Below are 22,796 nucleotides of genomic sequence, written 5' to 3' on the forward strand. Positions count from 1 at the left end.
ACAGGCTACCTACAGAGCCAGGTGTACCAAGACTTCTTTGCATTTTTTTTTTTTTTTTTAAGATTTACTGATTTGAGAGGGAGAGAGAGCACATAAGCAGGGGAAGGGGCAGCGGGAGAAAGAATCCTCAAGCGGACTCCCTGCTGAGCAAAGAGCCCCATGTGGGACTTGATCCCAAGACCCTGAGATCATGACCTGAGCCAAAACCAAGAGTCTCACACTTAACCCACCGAGCCACGCAGGGGCCCTGTAGACTTCTTTGCATCTTATTACACCACCCAGCCCCTTCCTTCACCATACGTGCCAGCTGAATCCACTAGAGACTTGGTATTTTTCATGATCCTTTTTTCTGGAAGCCTGGCTTCTCTACTGAGAACTTTACACTTACATAAGAGGAGAAAGAAGCCAAATCAAGCCAGAGGGTGGGCAGTCACCTCATCTGGTCACCTTTCCTTGCCCTGTTAAAAGCAAGCCTGAGGGGAAACCATGGCAAGGTGGGATGCCTTGTGTGGCTATCTACATCTCTTTAGCATTAAATGAGGCCTCTGCTGGTGGGAATGTCTGTTTCACCATTAGTGCTAGGCTAATAAGGTTTAGCACTGTCTAGAACCCTGTTCATAGTATATCACCGGGTTGTGGGTGATGTTCAGTAGCTCAGTGTCACACAGAAGACAGTAAGAAACTCAGTGGGGAGTCTGCCTCCCCCCCCCCCGCTCATGCTCTCTCACTTGCTCTCTCTCAAATAAATAAATAAAATCTTAAAAAAAAAAAAAAGATTAGGGACACCTGGGTGGCTCAGGTCCTGGGATCAAGTCCCACGTTGGGCTCCTTGCTCAGGGGGAGCCTGCTTCTCCCTCTGCCTGTCGCTCCCCCTGCTTGTGCTCTCTCTCTCTCTGACAAATAAATAAAATATTTTAAAAATATGTAAAAAAGTAAACTAATAATCAGGATGATTTAGACTTGCACTGTGAAAGGAGCAAAATGAAATAATGTGCAGAGTTCCTGCAGAGGGTGGGAGGATTGCTTACATAGTTACTGGCTGGCTGGGGAAGGCCTGTTTGAGGGGGTGGCATTTGAACTTGTGACAGATGTCTGTCCCAGGTGATCCCAGCAGAAGTGGTCCAGGGCTTCAAAAACCAATTTGCCAAAAGCCAATATGCCAAATAATCCATTGCATTTGCAGAATTGAGCAGATTTACCAATTTACCAGAAAACGATGTTTTATGACATAAGTCTTGAATTAGATTCAGAGAATAAGAATTTAATCTTGTGATTTTTTTTCTTGAATATTGAATAGAAAATGTGCCTCATGAATATATTTTTATTCAGTCTCTTCAGGAACATCCTGCTGGAGGACCTTGAGTGTTCATTTTGAGTATTCTCATCTCATTATGAGATGAGATGATGAGCTGGTGAGCTTGGGTGTGTGTGGGGAGGAGGCACACTGTGCTTGCCTTGTACGTTCTTGTAGCCCCTGACCCATTCTGGGTCAAAAACAATTGGTGAATGATCGAGATCCTTTTCCAGACTGAGCCCATGGAAATCTTCCTTTCCAGTCTTAAGGACAGAGAAGGGTTGAAGTGGGAGGCTCTGAGCATGGACCAACATTTGGAAGTACCTGCATAAACCATGATCCTTCATTTATTGATTCTACAGATCTTTACAGAGCATCCCCTGGGTGACAGGCCCATGGTGCCAGGCTCGTGGATTCTAAGGGGGAGCCAGATCATGCACAGGTAAACAAAGAGAGTCTTAAAGTAAACTCTACCCCCAACATGGGGCTCATACTCACGACCCCGAGATCAAGAGTCACATGCTGTACTGACTGAGCCAGCCAGGTTGCCCCCCACCCCCAAAGATCATAAGTTTTAACACTGCAAAGAATAATGGAGTCATTCCTCTTATAAAAAAATGGGGACATGACAGACGAGACTACAGTGTCTGGTCCTCTCTTCCCAGAAGTAACCAGCTTAGTGAATATTTGTATTAGTATTTGTATTAGTATTTGTATTTGTATTAGTTTCCTTGGGGTTGCTGTAACAAATTACTACAAACGTGGTAGCTGACAACAACAGAAGTTCATTCTGTCGCAGCTCTGGAAGGTGTGGACAGGGCTCCCTCTGAAGTCTCTAGGGCAGATTCCTTCCTTGCCTCGTCCAGCGTCTGGTGGCTGATGGCACTCCTTGGCTCGTGGCTGCGTCCCTCCACTCCCTGTCTCCGTGGTCACAAGACCTCTTCACTTGTGTCTCCTCTGTGTGTCTCTTACGAGGACACTTGCCATTAGATTTAGGGGCTATGTGGGTAATCTAGAATAATCTTATCTCAAGATCCTTGCCTTAATTACATCTGCAAAGATGCTTTTTCCAAATAAGATCGTATTTCCAGGTTCCAGGTGGACATATCTTTTGGAGAGGCCATCACTCAACCCCCCTACAATATCTTTCCTACACATATATTAGTATGTGGAGAATATATATTATATATGCCAAAGAAGAAAATACATATTTTTATTTTATTATATTTTAAAAAATATTTAATTTATTTATTTGACGAGAGAGAGACACAGCGAGAAAGGGAACACAAGCAGGGGGAGTGGGAGAGTGAGAAGCAGGCTTCCGGCTGAGCAGGGAGCCCGACGCGGGGCTCGATCCCAGGACCCTGGGATCATGACCTGAGCCGAAGGCAGACGCTTAACGACTGAGCCACCCAGGCACCCTGAAAATATATTTTTAAACACAAATGGTATTTTACATGTATTTTTCTACAGTTATAGATCTTGTTCTGCAACTTGCTCTTCCTCCTGAACGATCTCTTTGAGAACTATGCTCTTTGTAGGGCAATCTGACTGTTTTTAACTGATGCACACAGTATTGCAAGGTCTGGAATGTACTGCACTTTACTAGCCTTTCTCCTATTGACAAATGTGAAGTTTGTGTACAATTTTTCAGTCCAGGCTTGGTGAAGTAAGACAGTCATTGATGTCACCAGATTTTTAATTATTTACTTTTTTCCTCTTTCTTTTTTTTTTTTTTTTTTAAGTAGGCTCCATGCCCAGTGTGGAGCTAACCATGGGGCTTGAACTTATGACCATGAGATCAAGACTTGAGCTGAGCTCAAGAGTCAGATGTTCAACCGATGGAACCACTCAGGGGTCCCTTATTTATTTACTTTTAACTGTGAAAAGTATGAAGCCTACAAAAAGACTGGATATAGTATGTGTGTTCATTTTAAAGACTAATAAACGTGCACTGTGTTCATATGATCCAGTTTAATAGGGCGTGACCAGTATCTTGGAAGCCCCTCCCTAAATTCATTCCCTTTTCCTAGAAGAACCCTGTGCCCTGAATGTTGATACACATTTCTTTGCATTTCTTTATGTTTCTCTAACATGTATGTATTCCTAAACCAGATGTTTTTGGGTTTTGCCTGCTTTTTCCCTTTCTGTACAAGTCTGTATGCTTCTGAGGCTTTTTTGCTCAACATTATGTTTTTGAGGTTCATTGTGCTGGCCCATCTATAGAGTGTCCCTTTTGGCTGCTGCATAGTATTCATTGGATGACTATCCCACCACCTATGTATCCCTCTTCTTGGGTTGTGACCACGTTTCCCCCTCTGCTTTCTTCTGTGGTTGGAGAGGAGGTGGGGAGGTTGAACTTTGGGCCATCCCTTTAGGCACATCTGGCCCTTGGTAGCTGGCATCCCCTGGATTTCCACAGCCCTGTGCATGGACAGGGAGGGTTGAGGCAACCACACCACAGAGGCTAGAAAAAGAAATCCTCCAACCACCCTTTTGCCTGATGAACCCAGGGAACGTGGCTGAGGCTTTGGGCTCACGCTTCTTCTGGACCAGCCTGAGAGAGCCCCCTGTGTCAGCAACCACAGGAAATGGAAATATGTCAGTGTCTTGCCCCTTCTGGTCTTTTCTCCACCACGTCCTAGGCATTACTCCTTTGATTATGACTTGGGGAAAGTCAATTCTACACTAGAAGTTCTTCTCATCTCATCTGGACCCCAAGCATTGCTATCTACTATCTAATCCCGCACTATATCCTCTTGGCCTGCTTTCCAAAATATCTCTATGTATAGATAGATATTTAAAGATGTATCTCTATCTAAGCTTATATTCATATACAGGTACATGGATCTCTCTCTTTCTCTCTCCCCTTCTCAATATCTCCCCCCTTTCCAACCCAGTCAAGCCCCATGATACCCCATGTGAACCTCTGCAATATCTCCCTCCATCCTACTCCAAATTCAACCCCACTCACTCTATTACTGCTAGAATAATGCTTTCAAAATATATGTCACATCACTCCCCTACTCAAAGCTTTCCAAATGGCTTCTAATCACACTTTAAATAAAATCCACAGTCCTTACTCTGTGGCCTCCCAAGGTCCTGGATAGCCACTTCCATTTGACTGTGCCAAGCATAACTCAGGGCCTTTGCACTTACTATGTCCTCTCTCTGGAAGGTTCCTCCCAAAGATCAGCACTGGGTTGGATTCTTCACTTTTTTTTTTAGGTGGAGAATCTTCAGACTAGGGATAGCGAGATCCCTAGTTTGGGGATCCGACACACCCTAGTTGTTACTGATGCCTGCCTATCTTCGGATCAAGTGTTCTAGGCCATCCCACGTCAGTGATGAAGGTGCTAAAGTGAACACAAGCCCCTCCAGGGGAGAGTGCAAGTGGGATGACGTTTGGTGATTGTTTCAGTTAGAATGCATTGGGCAGCAGGTTATGCCAATCGGACTCCCTGCGGCTTAAACCACGATGACAGTTACTATTTACTCAGCCAGAAGTCCATGGCTCGTCGCAGGCTTGCTCTGCAGCTCTGCGAGAGGATTCGGCTCTTCCTCCTTGTCTGCTTCGCCACCGCCTGTTTAAAGGCTTTTCTGCGCCGTGCTCCTCCGGGTCGCCAAACACCCATCACAGGCCCCTGCAAAAGGACCTCGTCCCTCCCAGGGGAAACTCAGCGCCAGGCGCCCCCCCATACACGCCCCTTCGAGCTCATTGGCCGGCATTTGGTCACGTGCCGACACACGAGCCAATTGGGCAAAGGAGAAGAAGGAGCGCTGTGATTGGCTTAGACCAGTGGGCACATTGATCTCTGGGGGACAATTTCCAAGGGCCACGTGGATGCACAGCGGCTTTTACACAATTAATTGACAGATAGTCAACGTCATACTTACACGGTGCTTCCGATTGCCGGAGAAAGCATCTATGTTCTCAGTCCTCCTTCACCCACTTGCCAGTCACAGAGGCTTACTACGAACTCATCCCAGTTCCTGCCGTTGTGTCTTGCCCTGGGGTATAACCGGTAACTCCGCTCCAAAACCTCCTTGGATGAGTAAATGCCATTCTTTCACGTCTGGCTTAGACGTGTCTCCTAAGGGTGAAGTTTGGTCTGGGTGGAAATGCGCTGATTTTAGACTAACCAAAGAAGTGAAATTTACCAACACCGATTCACTTTTTACTTTTAGATATTTTTCCCAGTTCTTCTAAATGTCTCAAGATACTTTGAAGAACATCCACGAATACATTTTTAAATGCAATTTCTTTCAGATTTGGTCTCCTCAATCAATAAGATAGATACACATGTATGGTAGTCAGTTATGTCAGAGTGTATTCATTCCAAAGAGAGCAGATCCTCATTTTATTTCATTTTAAAACCCTCAGTTTATTTTTTAAATGATTTTATTTATTTGAGAAAGAGTGAGCAAGTAAGAGAGAGAGAGAGCACGAGCAGGGGTAGGAGCAGAGGGAAAGGGACAAGCAAATTCCCCACTGAGCAGGGAATCCGAGTCGGGGCTCGATCCCAGGAGGCTGGGGTCATGATGGGAGCCAAAGGTAGTCGCTTAACTGACTGAGCCACCCAGGCGTCCCTAAAACCCTCAGTTGAAAAAAGATGTCCATTTAAGCCTATGATGAAACTTTCTAATGTCAATTTAAGTCAGGATACAATCCCTTGGCTTGGGCACAATCCTCTCAGGAGAGACTCCAAAGTTGGATTTTGTGGCATTCCTAGTAGGTGGGTAGCTCTGAGTCAGCGTGACTTCCCAGCCACATCTTAGCATCATGGCATTTGTTTCTATGTGTACAAAGAAATATCATGCTTTGGGAAGAGAGGAGAAAAATGAGATTCATATTGTCAAAATCATGTGGACTTTCAGATAACCCTGACTCGTACCCCAACTATGGTGTCACTCCTTTTCCAGACCATCAGTTTGGGCGTTTTTGGAAAACTCTTCGCTACTTCCAAATACTCATGCTTTTTTCTCTTGATGCTGCTTTCAACATATTCCAGAGGACCCAATATGTTTTCATCATTTCCTATATTGGTTAATGGTCACTTTATAATAGCAAGAGCTCTGAAAGATGGAAAACCTAACTTAATGCACACCAGGGTGGGAGAAATAAAAAGGAATGTAGGTGAGCTTATACGTGAGGGAGCAACAGGGTGGATTCCAAAGAAATGACTGGGAGGTCAGCCCTCTGATGAAGTGTGAGTGCATCTGGCCTGGCAAATTTCTGTATTCTGTTAAAAGTTTTGAATAGGAGGGGGAGGCACAGATCAGGAGTGTGGTATATTAATAGTACCAATCTAGGGGCTCTCAGTGCCTCAGTCAGTTATATCTCCAACTCTTGATTTCAGCTCAGATCATGATCTCTGGGTCATGGAGCCTGCTTAAGATTCTCTCCCTCTGGGGCTCCTGGGTGGCTCAGTTGGTTGAGTGTCTGCCTACGGCTCAGGTCATGATCTCGGGGTCCTGGGATCAAGTCCCGAGTTGGGCTCTCTGCTCGGTGGACAGTCTGCTTCTCCCTCTCCCTCTGTGCTCTCTCTCTCTTGCTCTCACGCTCTCTCTCAAGTAAATAAATAAAATCTTAAAAAAAAAAAGATTCTCTCCCTCTTCATCTGTGCCCCGCCCTCATGCACACACTCTTCCTCTCTCTCTGTCTCTGTCTCTCTCTCAAAAAAAAGTACCAATCTAGATCCTTAAATAAAAAATAAGCAACAGGTACAAAGGGAAAAGGGGAATTGCAGAGACACAAGGAAGGTTGCACATAGACAGCCAGTTTAAGGTTCTTGGTCAGGAAGGGCCCTTCCAGCAATGTTCCCATTTTATTTATTTATTTACTTATTTATTTTTAAGATTTTATTTACTTATTTGACAGAGAGAGAGAGAACACAAGCAGGGGGAGCGGCAGGCAGAGGGAGGAGAAGCCGACTTCCCATGAGCAGGGAGCCCGATGTGGGGCTCGATCCCAGGACCCTGGGATCGTGACCTGAGCCGAAGGCAGAAGCTTCACCAACTGAGCCACCCAGGCGCCCCAGTGTTCCCATTTTAAATGGGAAGAACTTTCTTGAATTTCTTTCTCTTCCCCCTCTCTGATATTGTAAAGAAGGATATGGGGCAGCAAGGTGAGGCCTGAAAAGGTATTTCCAAAGGTGTGTGTGTGGAAGTGTTGAAGGAGTGATGACCAAGTACCCATTATTTTGGCTATAGCTTACCTCTCCCTTGGGTTCCCCTACAGATGCTGTGCCTGGTTGGGTGGGCCAGGCTGAAGGGATTAAGAATGAATCAAGTGGCCATCAGGCGTATAAATCCAGGCCTCTGCCCGCTCCATGAGAATCAGCCAATCCCTTCGTCAAACTCTGATTTGCATGGCCCTGGAAGGTGAGGTCTATGCTTTATATAGCAGAACCCCTTTGCCTAGCCCACGGAGGCACACACTAGGCATTTCTGACTGAAAGACTCTTTCTTGAGCTTCTACTATGGATCAGGCTTTGGGAACCCTGGTGAACCGGTGAAACAAGGATTTTGCTCCTGTGGAATTTGCATTCCAGTGTCAAAGGAAAAAAAACATGAATCCTTCAAAGATGAATCTCCTTTCAGGTCAGGATGAACTCATGCCTTCACAAAGGTGGTAACTCAAACACAGAGCCAGATGAGATGCTGGCCCTAGGACTTGGAGGTCAGGAAGGGAAGCCAGGTATTCTGGAAGTCATGTTTAAATAGCAAGCATCCTGTTTTAAATTAGAACCTATGTTTATTCGTGGTGATTGAGAGATGGAAGCTGTTTCTGATTTAGTGATGGGGTTGCTTCATAAAACTCCAACACTGCAAAAAAAAAAAAAAAAGAAAAATGTGCCTGGGAGAAGCTGACTGGGTTATTGTGAGAATAAGTTACAAGGAATATGGGAAGGTCCTTAGCACAGTGCCCCCCATGTACAGTAGGAGTGCAATAAATTAACCTTCAAAATATACCCCAAGTCTCATTTTTCTATTTCCACATCTGCCACCTGGTCCAGCCACCATCATCTCTCTCTCTCTCTTTTTAAAAGATTTTATTCATTTGACAGAGAGAAAGAGAGAGAGCACGAGTAGGGGGAGCGGGAGAGGGAGAAGCAGACTCCCCGCCAAGCAGGAAGCCCCATGTGGGGCTCGATTCCAGGACCCTGAGACCATGACCCCAGCCGAAGGCAGACGCCCAACCAGCTGAGCCACCCAGGCGCCCCACCATCATCTCTTTCAACATCATCCTAACTGGTCTCCCTGCTTATATACCTGCTCCCTGAAATCTATTCTCAATTCAGCAGCCAGAGGAATTCCTATTACAGCTACAGTCAGAACATGACCCTATTGTGCTCAAAACCTTCAGCGGTCTCATCTCGCCCATCGTAAAAGCCGGTCTTCATGGTCCTCAGGAGCCACTTGTGCGGCCACTCTTCCTTCATTGACTTTATCTTCTACCCCAGGTCTCTCAAGTCAAAAAGGCTGGACCATTTACTAGTTCTCTAACCACACCCAACACTCCTGCTCAGGGCCTTAGCACCTGAGGTCATCTCTGCCTGGAAACTTTCCCCCAGATACTGAAGAGCTCATTACTCCTGTCACCTGCTTCAAGTTGATGGTAGACGTCACCTTTTCAATGGAATCTTCCCTGACGACTCTATTTAAATAGAAACACTCCTCCTTCCGTCTTTTCTATCCTTCCCTGCTTTCTTTCCATAGTACTTAATACTTTTTATTATATGAATAACAGTATACGTATTATCTATACGACACTCATTGGTAATACTACATATTTTACCGCACGCATTATACTGTGTATGACGTATATACGACATCTTCTTCACCCCTTATCCCCTGTTGACACAGGGCAGGAACTTTGCTTCGTTCACTGGTGTATCCACAAAGCCCTGCACCTTGCCCGGTACCCAGCAGGCGCTCCGTCAATAATCCGAAGGAAGAACAAATCAATAGCGAATGAATGAGCACGGGAATGACCTAGCGTCTCCCGGCTTCCCGTGCTGCTTTAACCCCTTGACGCCCCAAGTGAGGATGGGGAGCTCGGGCGCAACGCGCCTGCGCAGCTCCACCCACCGCCCGCGGGTTCGAGTCCCGGCCGCAGCAGGGCGCGGCGGCAAGCACTCCTTTGCGAGGCTCGGCACCGGCGGAGGGTTACACGCGGAGGGGCGGGGCCTGAGAGGGGCGGGGCCGGATGGGGGCGGGGCCGGCCGGGGTTCCCGCAGACGGCGCCCGCGCCGGCGCTCAGTCGCGCTGCCTGCCTCGGGTCCGCGCCGCTGACCCGCCGCCCCGGGACCCTGCCGCCCCGCCTGCCGCCCCCCGCCCGGCCCCAGCCCCGGTCCCGGTCCCAGCGCAGCCCACGCCGCCCACCGCCGCAGCCATGTCCAAGCAGCCGCGGGCCGGCCGGGAGGAGATCCTGGAGTGCCAGGTGATGTGGGAGCCTGACAGCAAGAAGAACACGCAGATGGACCGCTTCCGGGCGGCTGTGGGCGCCGCCTGCGGCCTGGCGCTGGGTGAGTGCGGGCACGCGGCCCAGGGGCTCCGCGGCCACCACCGCTCCCCCCGCCCACCGGGCCGTGGCCTCCAGAAGTCTGGCTCCCCCTCCTGGGGACCGGGGCGCCCCCTTCTCCGGGGCGTTGCTGTCAGGGCCCCTCCTGGTTGTTGGAATAATCCCCTGATTCTCAGTTTCCCTGTTCCGGGGCTTGGAGGAGCCACTGGAAGTGGGGGCCCCCTCCCCAGGGGGTGGGGCACCCTCTGACGGTGGGGTTTTGCCCCCCTGTCTGTGCAGGACTCCTCCTGACTGTAGCATCTATGTCCCTGGGAGGGGTCTTCGGCCGCCCCCACTCGCCCCCACTCGCTCCCCGGCCTTGGAACCTCTGGGGACTGAGATCCCTTGCTAGTCTTCCTACTTGTGAGGTGAGGTGCTGCTGGGGTCTTGCACTCTGGCCTGGGGGGGCTTCCTCCCAGACATAGGGTCTTTCTGACTTGTAGCTCTTCTCCTATGTTTGTGGGGGTTCCTTGCCAGCCAGTAGTCCCTTGTGTTGTCCCCTCCTAGTCCCCTCATCTTGAGCTTACTAAAGGGCCGCCATGGAATTCAGGCACCTAGGAGAAAGACAGTCAGGTAGAGCCTTTGGGATCGGGGCGAGACTCCTTCCCCTCCTGTTTACACTCCCAGCCCGCTGCAGAACCTAGCCACGGGCCCTCCCTCCAGCCACCACCCTGGCTCTCAGAAACAGCCTGGCCTGGCTGCATGTGGGCTGGGCAGACGAGGCCCTTTTTCTGAGTGAGAAGCACCTGCACGTGCTTCCCTCTGGCTCTGGCTGGCTTGTCCGACTTCCTGCAGGACGTTCCCCACCTTCAGGGGTTTTCAGCTCCTCACGGCCACTTTCCTCCCCTTCGTGGCCCTCGGCTGGCTTCAGGGACTCCTGTGTTCCTGTGGGTGGCATCACCGTTCTCAGTCATCCTCACAGAAGTGGAGACTGGGTCGTCTGCCCTGCATAGGGGAGTCCTCAGCAACACTGCCTTCCTTTTTAATCCCCCCTTTTCGTGGGGGCCCTTGTTCCCTCTACCCCGAACACTGGCTGGTTTCCTGCTTCCTGCTTTTCCTTCCTCCTCCCTTCTGTACACCCTGCTTGCTTTGCCGGAGCACAGGTCTGACTTTGTCACTCCTTGGCTCAGAGGCTCACAATGGCCCCTTGTTGACCGTGAAATTGCAGACAGTGCCACTTGGCAGCTTCCAAGCCCTCCACCGTAGGATGGGTGTCGTAACTTCCACGGAGCCCCTTCCCTTGGCAAACCCAGCTCTCTCGCTCTCCCTCCCTCCTGCTCACTAGACAGGGAGCACCTTGGAGACAGATGTGGCTTATTACTCGGGGGCCTTCCAGGTAGTAGTGGGTAAATTAATGTGTGTCTGGTTGGGGGAGAACAGACCTGATTCCTTCTCCCCCAAGAAGAGCCAGGAGTGGAACATTCGTCTGTGTTACCTCCCCTCGATTCTGTCTCTTTCCCCTGCCAGCCTTGTATAATATTCTTCTCCTGTGCTTAACTAGCTTTGGCACTTTAGGAAGTGAAGGCACATGAGGTGTGAGGTGGGCGAGACACATCTGACCTGACTACCTGGATTTCGAACTGGCTCCACCACTTCTGTGTGATCAGGAGGAAGTCACCAGATCTTCTCGAGTCTCACTTTCACTGGCTGTAAAAATGGGCATGACGAGAGGACCTGTCAGTGGGTGGTGTGAGGGTGACAGGAGGCCCTCAGGCCCAGCGGTCACCTGCACCTGGCTGGTCCGTGGGTTGCTGTGTAAACACTACTGAGCACTCCCAGTCGGCCTGCTCGGGGCTGGTGGGCTGGGGGTCCAGGCCCAGACTGGACCTGAAGACTTGGCTCAGGCGGCTCACACACTGGGAGACTGCATAGGGAAAGCAAGATTTCCAACTTACTTTGAAAACCCAAAGGTCTGTGATGCTGGGTCTGTGTCACCATCTGGTGGCAGTAAGCTGGACTGAGCAGGGTTCTCCTCTTGGTCTGGGGGTGCTTTAGAGCTTGATGTTTGTCTCTTTTTTAAGACTTTATTTATTTATTTGACAGAGAGAGACACAGCGAGAGATGGAGCACAAGCAGGGGGAGTGGGAGAGGGAGAAGCAAGCTCCCCGCTGAGCAGGGAGCCCGATGCGGGGCTCGATCCCAGGACCCTGGGATCATGACCTGAGCCGAAGGTAGACGCTTAACAACTGAGCCACCCAGGTGCCCCTTGGTGTTTGTCTTTTACTCCTCTTCCACTCCTGATGGTTGAGCCAGCCTGTGGCTTCTCTCCCTTCCAGAGGCCGGGCCCTGGAGGTTTTGGGCTTTAAGAGCCAACTCACATGCTGCCTTGTTTTTGGTCATTGTCTTTGAATGTTTTCTCCTTTTGTCTGCTCTCCAAATGCATGTAATTTGGACTTTCATTCTGCCTCGCCTTTCCATTAATTTGTGAGTATTCTAGTCGCTTCAAGACTGCACCCTTGAACTTGTACCCCCCACCCCCTGGGGTCTTGTGTGTAGTTGGTATGCAGTCTTGAGCAATGCTGTTGCCCGCATGTATAGAGAGAGAGAGCAAGGTACGGGCCTTCACGGGTCACTTCAGTGGTGTTCTGGTCCCGAGGATGGACGGTTGGGGGGCATTCTCCCGCCTGGCCACCTGGCCATGAGCCCGAACCCCCGGACCGAGGTTGGCCGTTCAGGAGCTGCCCGACCTGGGTGGGCTTATTCTCTTTCCTGCTACCAGGGCCATTGGTTGGTTTATTGTCATTGCTTCTAGCGGAGCTCACCTGAGGACTCCCCGCAAGCCCACGTCGACCTGGGGGCCCTCAGGACGTGGACCCCCTATGGAGCAGCCCACAGCTGCAGCCCAGCATATGTGCCTGTGGTGGGAGGCCTCTTTCGCAAGACCCCAGGGCGCACGCTGCACGCACCAGCGCCCCCCTTGATTGGGGGAGGGACACCCGCTTCAAAGTACCTGCTGGTTTGGTGGCCTGTGCCCAAGCTACAACTCAGTTCAGTGTTGGAGCAGCTGGGACAGCGTTTGCCCACAAATAGAAGGCTTGCTCCCTGTTCTCAAATAGCTCAAGTGTAGCTGGAGGAGAAAGCTCGTGCCGGCCAGCAGTGCGGCGAGTGAGTCGGGCCAGGCGCCAGCGCTCGGGCAGCCTGCTGTCGCCTCCCGGGCGCTCCAGTGCCTGCTGGCTCTGGCAGACAGGATCTTGAGCTGAGACTTGGAGGTGTAGGCTGGTCAAAAATCTCGCAGGTGGAGAGGAAGAAGGGGGTGAAGGGAAAGCAAGACTTGCACATTCAGATGCCTACGGGCACCCAGCAGGGGATGGGGATAATACCAGTCAACTTAGTGGGTGCTTTACACACGCATCCACCGACTCCATCCTCCGTAACCTGGCCAGGTAGGTGCTGCTTTCACCCCCATTCCCCAGCTGGGAAAATGGAAGCTCAGTCCTGGTTGGGATGTCGCAGCTGTGAGTAGCCCACCTGTAGTCTGTTCCCGGAATCGTTAGTCTGTGCCGCGGTGTGTGGCCTTGGGCATGTGGGTGAGGGTGGGGCGCGGCTGTCACCCAGCTCTGTAGCTGCTTGTCACTACATGGTGGGATGGTGCCTTAGTGATCCGGGAGAGCAAGGCGGGGGCTGCGCTGTTGGGAGCTGGCCACAGAAGTCACCCTTGGTCATTTCCATACTACCCTGTTGGTGACACCGACGAGTCCTGCTCAGTGTGGGGAGGGGACAGCACGGGGAGGTAAGGGTGGAGGTGAGAAACAGGAGCCGGCCACAGCTGTTCTCTTGTCTCAGGAGAAGGCAGCGACACTGAATTTCATTTGAAACCTGACTTTAGTACGTTGACAGCTAGTTCCGGTTCTTCACGAGCAGCGTGCAGACTGAACCACACAGGCCTGTGGCGGGTCATCCGGACTTTGGGGTGCTGCCTGTGAGTGGGGGCCAGGAGTGTGTGAGCAGGAGCCGGAAGGGCGTGTCTGAAGAGGGGTCCCCGATGACTTGGCTGGGTCGTTGGTGGTGAAGTCTCTGCACCGAGTCCTTCTGTTTCTCTGCTGTCCTCTATGATCCTTGTAATGTTGGGTTGCTGTCGAGACCGCTCGGTCCCCAGATTGGCAGGCGGGTGGCATCTTCCTCCCTCGCGGATGCTGCTGGTGACTCACTCTTGATGGGCTTTTGCAGTCTTCAGTGGAGGTGCGGGTGTGGAGCCTCTGGTCCATCTCTCGTGTGAGCCTGAGGGAGTTTTCGGTGCCGGAACTCTTTGCCCTTTGTGAGGATCAAGGTGACGAAAAACAAACAAAAGCCTGGGAGAGAATGGAGCGTGGGCCTGTTTGCCTAGTGCGGGCAGGGCGGAGGCTCCCTCTCCCGCCCCGCTTCTGGACCCGGAGTCCTGCTCATTAACACTTCCGCATACTTGCACAGCCTGTCTCCAGGCCCTCGCCCACCCCGTCCTGTCTGCTGGCCCGCTGTGGGTCGTGTTTCTGCAAGGTGACCAGCAGGGTTCTAGTGGCTGACACGCCAGGTACTTTCTCTCTGCCAAGCACTGTTCTTGGTGCTTCATGTGTTTTGACTCTTCCAGTCCTGACAGTGACCCTGTGACAAGTACCATTCTCTTCTTTCATGGAGGAGAAACTGAGGTCCAGGGATGACTGATTACTCATCTGAGCTCACATGGAAAGTGGCAGGATCTAAACCTGGATTGTCACGCTCCGGAGCCTGTGTCTTTAAGCAACACACTCTCCTGCTCCTCGGGGTCACTGTTGTTACCCCATCTTGCAGATGACAATGCCCAGGCTCAGAGGTTGGAGCAGCTTGCCCACCATCATTGTGTAGTAAGTGGCGGAGCCGAGATTCTAATGTAGGGCGTCCAGCCCAGCCCTGGGGCGCAGTGTTACCTCTCCACGGTCATGGGCACATCCATGCCCTCCTCCAGTCAATTTCCAGGTGACACAGAGGGAAACTGAGTCCCCGAGGGGCAGACTGGCCTACCTGAGGTCCCCAAGCATGGTCTCTAGAGTCAGGGTTGGCCCCAGCCTTCCAGATGCCCGGTCCCTGGTGTTTTTCCCTGCATGCTTGGTTGACCTGCTCTATGGCCCCTGGCTTGAGTAGGTGGGTGGGGCTGGAGGGCGGTTCTCCTGGGGCTTGGAGGAGGTGGCCTGAAGCCCCCGTTCCCTGATCACTGTGCAACCTCTGTCCTGCCTCTCCCCATTTCATCCTGGTGATCCTTCTCCATCCCTGCTGCAGACCCACTCACTCCGGCTCTCTTCAGCTGGGCTGTCCTGACCCTGCCCTTCCTGCCAGGGCCAGCCCCCTCCTCCTGCAGCATGCTCCTGCTCTCAGAGATCTCTCCCTTCCTCTGTGTACTCCCTCCCTGCCCCCCAGGACTGGGAACAGGGAGGACCATTAAGTCTTCAGCTGACTGATGGCAGTGAGAGAATTCAGCCCAGCATCATGTTAGGCCATTTTTTTCTGTTCCTGACACCCTGCTGGTCATCTTCCTGTTGTTACCACATCCTTGGAGCACCAGCATATGAATGGGGAGCCTACCGAAAGTATGTGGCGATTAAAAAGGCCCAGTGAGGGGCAGGGACGTTCCCCAGGTCTCAGGATTGGAATCAGGTGGGAAGAAGAGCGAGTTTCCATTTGTGTAAAAGCCCCATTTGTGTAAAAGCCGGAGAGAGGGATGTATTTACTCATGCATAAAATCTGGAAGGACACACAAATCTCTTTAATTGGTTACTTCTAGGTAAGAAAAGTTAGATGATTGTGGGGCAAGATGGAAGGGACTATTCCTGAATGACCTTCTACACTTCTGTTATCTTGAATCATATTGCTTATTCAAAAATCAAAATAAATATGTTCCTCCCTCCCCCAAACATTGTTACTGGCACAAGAAGTCATCAATAAGCTCCTAGTTTTGCATTTCTGTGTTTTCAAATCTATTGGATATGGCTTTCCTGTTTGTATGGTATAATAATAGCAAGCTTAATGGAGTTCTGATTTGGTCCAAGGCCCTGTTCTAGCATCTGTCTCATGCATGTGCTTATGCTCATTTAAATCCTCCCAATAGCCCTGCCAAGAGGGGATGCTACTAACCATCTCCACTTCACAGACGGGGAAGCCGAGACAGTCTGCTCAAGTAACCTCCACAAGGTCGCACAGCTAGTAACTGGCCAGGCCAGGATTTGCAGCCAGGCCTTCTGGCTCCAGAGTCCATGTTCTTAGGCATGCTGGTTAGGATATGGAACCACTGCCCAGCAGTGGTGGGTTTGCTCTGGGGGGTAAGAATTGGGATACCCCACCTGCCCCAGACCATTTCTTATCAGACACCTTCAAACCGCTCAGACATAACTGTAATTCCTTACGTGTGTCCATCTTCTTATTGGACTGCCGAGACTTTCTTTCTAAGATTGGTTTGAGCCATGTGCCATTTTATTTTGTTTTTAGAAAATTATGATGACTTATACCACTGGTCAGTTGAATCATATCCAGACTTCTGGGCGGAGTTCTGGAAATTCAGTGGAATTGTCTTCTCACGCATGTATGATGAGGTAAGTAGGGATTTTACTTGTGCTTTACCTTTTTATGGTTATGTTCCAAAATAAAGTGTTCGTTTTTGGGAATACTGAATCATATTTTCTTTTGATGCCTCGCATCAGTGGGAAAGAGTCATTGTTCTCGAGAGTTGGCAGAAAATTGTGTTGAGGTCACAGACTCCATGGAGACCAGGCAACCTCTGGACTCTGTGATGTGTGGATCTCGGGCCCTGTCCTGGGAACTTGGGCGATCCTACATGCAGGGCATAGTTGTTTTATTTTTATTTTATCTTAAAAAAAATTTTAATTGTGGTAAAAGACACATAACACAATTTACCATCTTTTTTTTGTTTTTTCACAATTTACCATCTTAACCGTTTTAAAGTGTCCAGTTCCATGGTGTTATTAAATACATTCACATTATTGTTGTTTTTTAAACTGTCAGTAGTTTTATTATTTTTTAAACCTGGAGTTCAGGGAATGTTCCGACTCCTCATGCTGTCAGTCAATCTGGGGAAAGTGGGTCCTGTTACTCAAAGTATAACTTAATTGTGTTTTTGTGTGACTGTGGGGTGAATTGTTCTGAGAGGCTCGCCTGTGTATATGCACTTGGGGAAGGATATCAAGGTTCCAGCCCGTGGAGGAAGGAGGCTAGGGGCCCGGCTCCGGCCCTGGGGGGTTGTGGTGGGAGGGGCGGGTGGGTCCTGGAGCTCCGTCTCCCAGATTTCAGCGTGTGTGGTCAGAGCCTGCGGCATTGGGCAGGGGCCACACCTGTCTTACTTACTTTCTGGAACCTGCACCTCTCATAGAGTAGGTGCTTCGTGCAGGTTTGCTGAAAGAGTTCATTTGTGGGGATGCTGTTTTCCTTTGGCATTCATTTCCTTTTTCTTTTTTTTTTTTAAACCTCATAGGGGAATAATTAGCCATGAAACCGTAAAAATCTAAAGTGCCCAACGTGATGATCTGATATACAGACACACTGTGGGATTAACACACCCATTGCCTCACTTTCCCTGTGGTGAGAACGCTGAAGATCTCCTCCCAGCAACTTGCACATGTGAGATCCTGTCTGATGAACTATAGCACACTGATCTCTTTTCAAGAGATCTCTTTCCAAGCCCGGAGGTCCATCCAGTGCTCAGTCTATGAAACGATCTAATGAGGCTTTGGGCCAGTGAGTTAGCGGGCTTCCCGGGAAGCAGAGTCACTTGTATTTATTCCTGGTGTAGATCTCATCTGGGTGCGTGTCTTGGTTTGCTGTCGTTCTCCGTAGGTTGTGGACACATCGAAAGGAATCGCAGATGTCCCCGAGTGGTTCAAAGGCAGTCGTCTAAACTACGCGGAAAACCTCCTGCGGCACAAAGAAAATGACCGAGTTGCCCTGTATGCTGCAAGTGAGTTCTCATGGCCCCGGGAGATTTCCCTCTCTCCGCGTCCTGCGCCAGGCTCACGAAGGGCCACGTGGCTGGAGAGGCTCCAAACATCCAGATTGCCGTGTGTGTTTTCAAACACTGTTCTGGCACTTTTTTTATTGTGGTAAAAAGTGCGTAACATTAAATGTACCGTCTGGACCATTTTTAAGCGTACAGTTCGGTAGCGTTAGGTGCCTTTCCATTGCTGTGCACTAGCTCTGCAGAACGGTTCCATCCTCCTCCTGTTTCGGCATGGTGTCCTCAGAGTCCATCCACGTAGTCGTGTGTGATAGGATTTCCTACCTTTTTGAGGCTGCATGATATTCCCTTGTTCGGATACCCCACATCTTGTGTGTCTTTTCATCTGTCACGGGGCACCTGGGTCACGTTCACCTCCTGGCTGTTGTGAATAGGCTATGACAAACATGGGTGTGCACATAGCTCCTTGAGGTCCAGCTTTGGATCCTTTTGGATAGATACCCAGAGGTGGATCGTATGGCGAATCTATGTTTAATTTCCCGAGGAACCTCCTCCACACTGTTTTCTGTAACAGCTGCCCTTGGCACCTTTCCGACATCATTAAGACCTCTGTTGACTTTTTCTTATTGCTGGGAAAGGGAGGGGACATTCATGTGATCATGTTTTATGGGAGAAATTGAAACACCAAATATGAAGTAACCAGCTCAGAGTCACCTGGACAGTCAGTGAGGGAACTGCAGCTAGAATCTCTGCCCGTTGACTTCTCCTTTAAAAAAAAAGTTCAAAGAATTTTCTAATTTATGTATTAAGCAGGCTCCGGAAGAGTTGGCATAAAATATTTGAAATAAACGAGGAGTTTTCTTAGTAAGGAGACACTGTGGTTGGCCTCCTAATTAATTAGGTTTTTGGTAAGCCTGAAGTTTTGTAAAAAAGTAACATTGGATTTATATTGTATTGGTTAAGGTTTGAGGTGTTTCACGGTGGATTTTCCAGGTGACTATGTTTTTCTCCTTTGAGTAATAAAGCTTTACTTACTCATTTTAGACACAGCATGTGCTACTATGTTGTGAGGAAATAGGGCATCCGCAGGGGAGACTGAACTTCACTGGACCTTTGGTGTTCATGACTCACGGCTTCCAGTTTTGGGATGGTGACAGAATCTAATGCTGTCGAGCTGTCCACGTGTGTGGGATGGTCTGCTCCCTCTTTTGCAAAGGGAACCCAGGTAGCTGTGCCCCCTGCCGTCACCTGCCCAATTCTTGTCTCTTGCCACCTGCTCTAGTCCTTGCAACCCTCGTCTATGTGACAAGTTACTATTTGTTGTCAGAAGTGGTATTACAAGTCAGATAATTATGCTTGTCCAGGTAGTGCCTGAAATAGGGGTAGATGAGGTCTGGTAGCTGTGTGACCTTGCGTGAGCCCCTTAACCTCTCTGGGTCTGTTTCTACCTCTGTCTAATGGAGAGGAGGAGAGTACCTATTCAGGAATATTGTAGAGCTTAAATGAGCGAATATGCATACACGTGTATACAACAGTTTCCGCCACAGGGGAAACGTGCATAGCTCTCAGTTGAGATTATACCTCTGAAATCCCTGTGTGGCTTTTAAATCCTGGCTGTCCAGTTCCTATCGTGGCTTCCTAGAGTGCATCTTCCAGGGATGGGTCCCAGGCTCACGTATATTTTTAAAACCCATGGTTGCTTCTGATGCACATTGTTGGTTAAGAACCACAGAGTCTTGTCTTTATGTAGTGTTTGGGCTGTTCGGTATTATTCTGCTCCCTTCCTTGGTTCTTAGCCCGGATGCAGTTTGGGCTGAGCATGTAAGTAAGTAGTCTTGGGGATGGGGACACTACACGAGTCCTGTGTCTCTCCCTTGCTCTTTAAGGAGGTATTTGCGTATCCATCCGTCCATTCATTCACTCATTCTCAGATCTGTCTCAAATGTCTCCTCAGTGCAAAGTGTTGAGAACATGGTGTTGAACAGGACGGCTGACATTGTAGTGGGACGAACGATAAATAAGAAAAAACATACAGATGGTCCCCAACTTAGGACTGTTTGACTTCACGATTTTTTTTTTTTTAAGATTTTATTTATTCATTTGAGACAGAGACACAGACAGACAGAGCATGAGCAGGGAGAGAGGCAGAGGGAGAGGGAGAAGCAGGCTCCTTGCTCAGCCAGGAGCCCGATGTGGGGCTCGATCCCAGGACCCTGGGATCATGACCTGAGCCAAAGACAGACGCTTAACCATCTGAGCCACCCAGGAGCCCCTGCCTTTATGATGGTTTAACGCATTCAGTAGAAACCATACTTGGAATTTTGAATCTGGATCTTGTCGCGGGCTCACGATCCACAGTCCCATCCTGTCCTGTGATGCTGGGCAGCGGCCGCCGCTCCCCGTCAGCCACGCGATCACGAGGGTCACAGACGCCACGTGCATCGTCTGTCACTGTCAGTGCTGTAGTCAGTGAATTAAATGAGACAGTCGACACTTCCTTATAAAACAGGCTTTGTGGTAGGTGATTTTGCCCAGTGGGAGGCTCACGTCGGTGCTCTGAGCACGTTGAAGGTGGGCCGGGCTGAGCTGTGGTGGCTGCTAGGAGAGGTGTGTGAAATGCAGGCACACTTTGAGCTGGAGCCAGTGGGCTAAGCCTTAGCTTTGTAAAATGAATGGAGGAGCACATTTGCCTGGGGTTCCTTACGCCCTTGAAGTCTAATAGGAGTTGGCTTACAGGGTTTCAGTAGTGAGCTGGTGTGTGACGTGGGCATGCCCGCTACGTGACCCTGGTCACAGCAGCTCCCGGCAGGGAACCGGCTGGAGGTGCTCGGCGGCCGCCGCCTCCGGGAGGCATAGAGCGGCGGGAGCTGGGAGAGTGGGCCTCCTTCAAGTGGGATTTCAGCCACGAGAGTCATCCACGCCCTTACACGGTGCATGTCAGTGGTTCTTCGCGTCTTCACAGGGTTGTCAACCACCACCTCTGTCTAGTTCCTGCTGTCTCTGCCACCTCAAAGGGAAACCCCTCTGCAGACCCGGCACCCATCGGTGTCTGTCGTCTCCTTGGGTTTGCCCGTGCTGGATGTTTCCTAGAGATGGAATCCCGTGGGGCGCTTGGTGTCTGGCCTCTTGCTTGGCCTCGTGCTTTCAAGGCCCCTCCACGCTGTGGCAACTGTCAGTGCTTCCTTCCTTTTATGTCCCAGTCACGTTCCGGTGTGTGGATCCAGCACGTTCTCTCTGCCCGCGAGAGGCCCTTCAAGGGCTGTCCCGCCCCAGGCACTGGGGTCCCTTGGTGAGCACCGCTCCGAGCCTTTATGACCTGAGGGGCGGGAATGCTGGATCTGTCTTTGATCGTTTTTCCTGCTCCTGTCAGATGTCTCTGCACTTTTACCTCAGGCACCGCACCAGGTCCCAGTTTCTTCCTCGGGAAAGTGGGAAAGGTCAGATGTGAATCTTCTGACAAATAAAACGAACAAACCCGAGAATCGGTAATGCTAGTGGGAAAACAGACCAGTCTTGTGGGTGGCCGTGCGCTCATGCTCTCGCTCTCCCCCTCACATGTATATTGGCTGCACCCAGACCCTCTTTTCCTAAGTCCAGCTATGTCCTGAGCATGGGTTAGGGAGGGAAGGTGGTCATTTTGGGTGTGTGGTGGCTGTTTCACACTTGTCCCTGCGCGCCCTCCCTGCCCAGCCCCGCCGTTCCTTCCCTTTAAGTAGGAGAACCCCTTCTTTTAATGAGCTCCCCTTGTATTTGCAGTGGAAATAAGTGCCCTCAAGCCAGGGATCAAATTTAGTTTACAAATAAGGTACCTTCTTCTTCTTTTTAAATTTAATTTATTTATTTGATAGAGCGGGACCGAGAGAGAGTGCACAAGCAGGGGGAGCGGCAGGTGGAGGGAGAACCGGGGACCCGACGTGGGGCTCGATCCCAGGACCCTGGGATCATGACTTGAGCCGAAGGCAGACAATTAACCGACTGAGCCACCCAGGTGCCCCACAAATAGGGTACCTTCTTAGCAGGGTCCTAGATCGGCTGGTTATTGGCTTGGGGACTTGAAGGTCACTCACTGTGTTTTGCTTTCTGTGTGTTTTCCTGATTCGTTCCCACTCTCCTAGCTGAGTGCAGGTGCTCGTGGAGTTCTGCTCTGTGCTCGCTCAGGCGTTCTCGGCAGACCCCATCCCTCCTCCATATGATCCCCGGTGAGGCCACGAGGTGCCGCCAAAGGAAAGCGTTCACTGGTGCCTTCATGCTCCAGCGAGCAGAGCGGAAGCAGTATGCGTTAGCCCATCAGTGTGGGAGTTCCAAGAACAGCTGCCTGCATAGCACATTCTGTCTTTGACCAGTGGTTTCAGGTTGCTGGGTATTTTTACAGGATAGGAAATCACGTGGGGAGTGGAAATATGGGAGACGTAATTACGAGGCTACTCAGTAAGGAGAGAAAAGAACCAGGGGTAGGCATACATAACTTTAAGGAAATGGGAAAAACCAGATTTACACCAAAGAGAAATCAGGATGTTTGGAGAAGTGATGCTTCATGTTACAGAATCGAACAGCAGTTAGTAGTCAGGAATAAAATATTTGCATCAAAGACAACAGTCAGAGGAGTAATGTCTTTCCAGTAGAAAGTACGTTCAATAATTTTCCCACACCCATGCAACATTGAGTCTTGGTCGTATTCATTTTCTTTCTTTCTTTTTTTTTTTTTTTTAAGATTTTATTTATTTTAGAGAGAGAGTATGCAAGCAGGGGGAGGGGGAAAGGGAGAGGGAGAGGCTTAAAATAGTAAACTCTTAGCGTCTCACAGTTTCTGCGGGTTGCATGTTCAGAAATGGCTTAGCTGGGCGGTTCTGGCTTGGGAGCCCCTCATGAAGTTTCAATGAGGATGTTGGCAGGGGCTGCATCATTTGAAGGATTGACCGAGGTGGGCAGTTCCACATCCAAAATGGTACACTCCCATGGAATCCTCAGTTTCTCACCACGTGGCAGCTAGATCCCCCGGAGTGAGCTAGGTGGAAGCTGCCGTG

General features: G+C 50.1%; 1 protein-coding gene across 1 annotated transcript in view; it reads left to right on the plus strand.

The window, feature by feature from the left end:
• The first annotated feature begins 9,576 nt into the window (after positions 1-9,576).
• The window catches only part of AACS (acetoacetyl-CoA synthetase), a 53,066-nt gene continuing 39,846 nt past the window's right edge, over positions 9,577-22,796 (plus strand). The window contains exons 1-3 of the mRNA XM_081800962.1: positions 9,577-9,825; positions 16,293-16,396; positions 17,655-17,775. Coding sequence (XP_081657088.1) covers positions 9,693-9,825; positions 16,293-16,396; positions 17,655-17,775 — 358 coding nt within the window. The 5' untranslated portion in view covers positions 9,577-9,692. The remainder of the gene's footprint in view (positions 9,826-16,292; positions 16,397-17,654; positions 17,776-22,796) is intronic.

This window comes from Leptonychotes weddellii, chromosome 13, assembly GCF_054177405.1.
Source record: "Leptonychotes weddellii isolate Sample4059 chromosome 13, ASM5417740v2, whole genome shotgun sequence".
Lineage (NCBI taxonomy): Eukaryota > Metazoa > Chordata > Mammalia > Carnivora > Phocidae > Leptonychotes > Leptonychotes weddellii.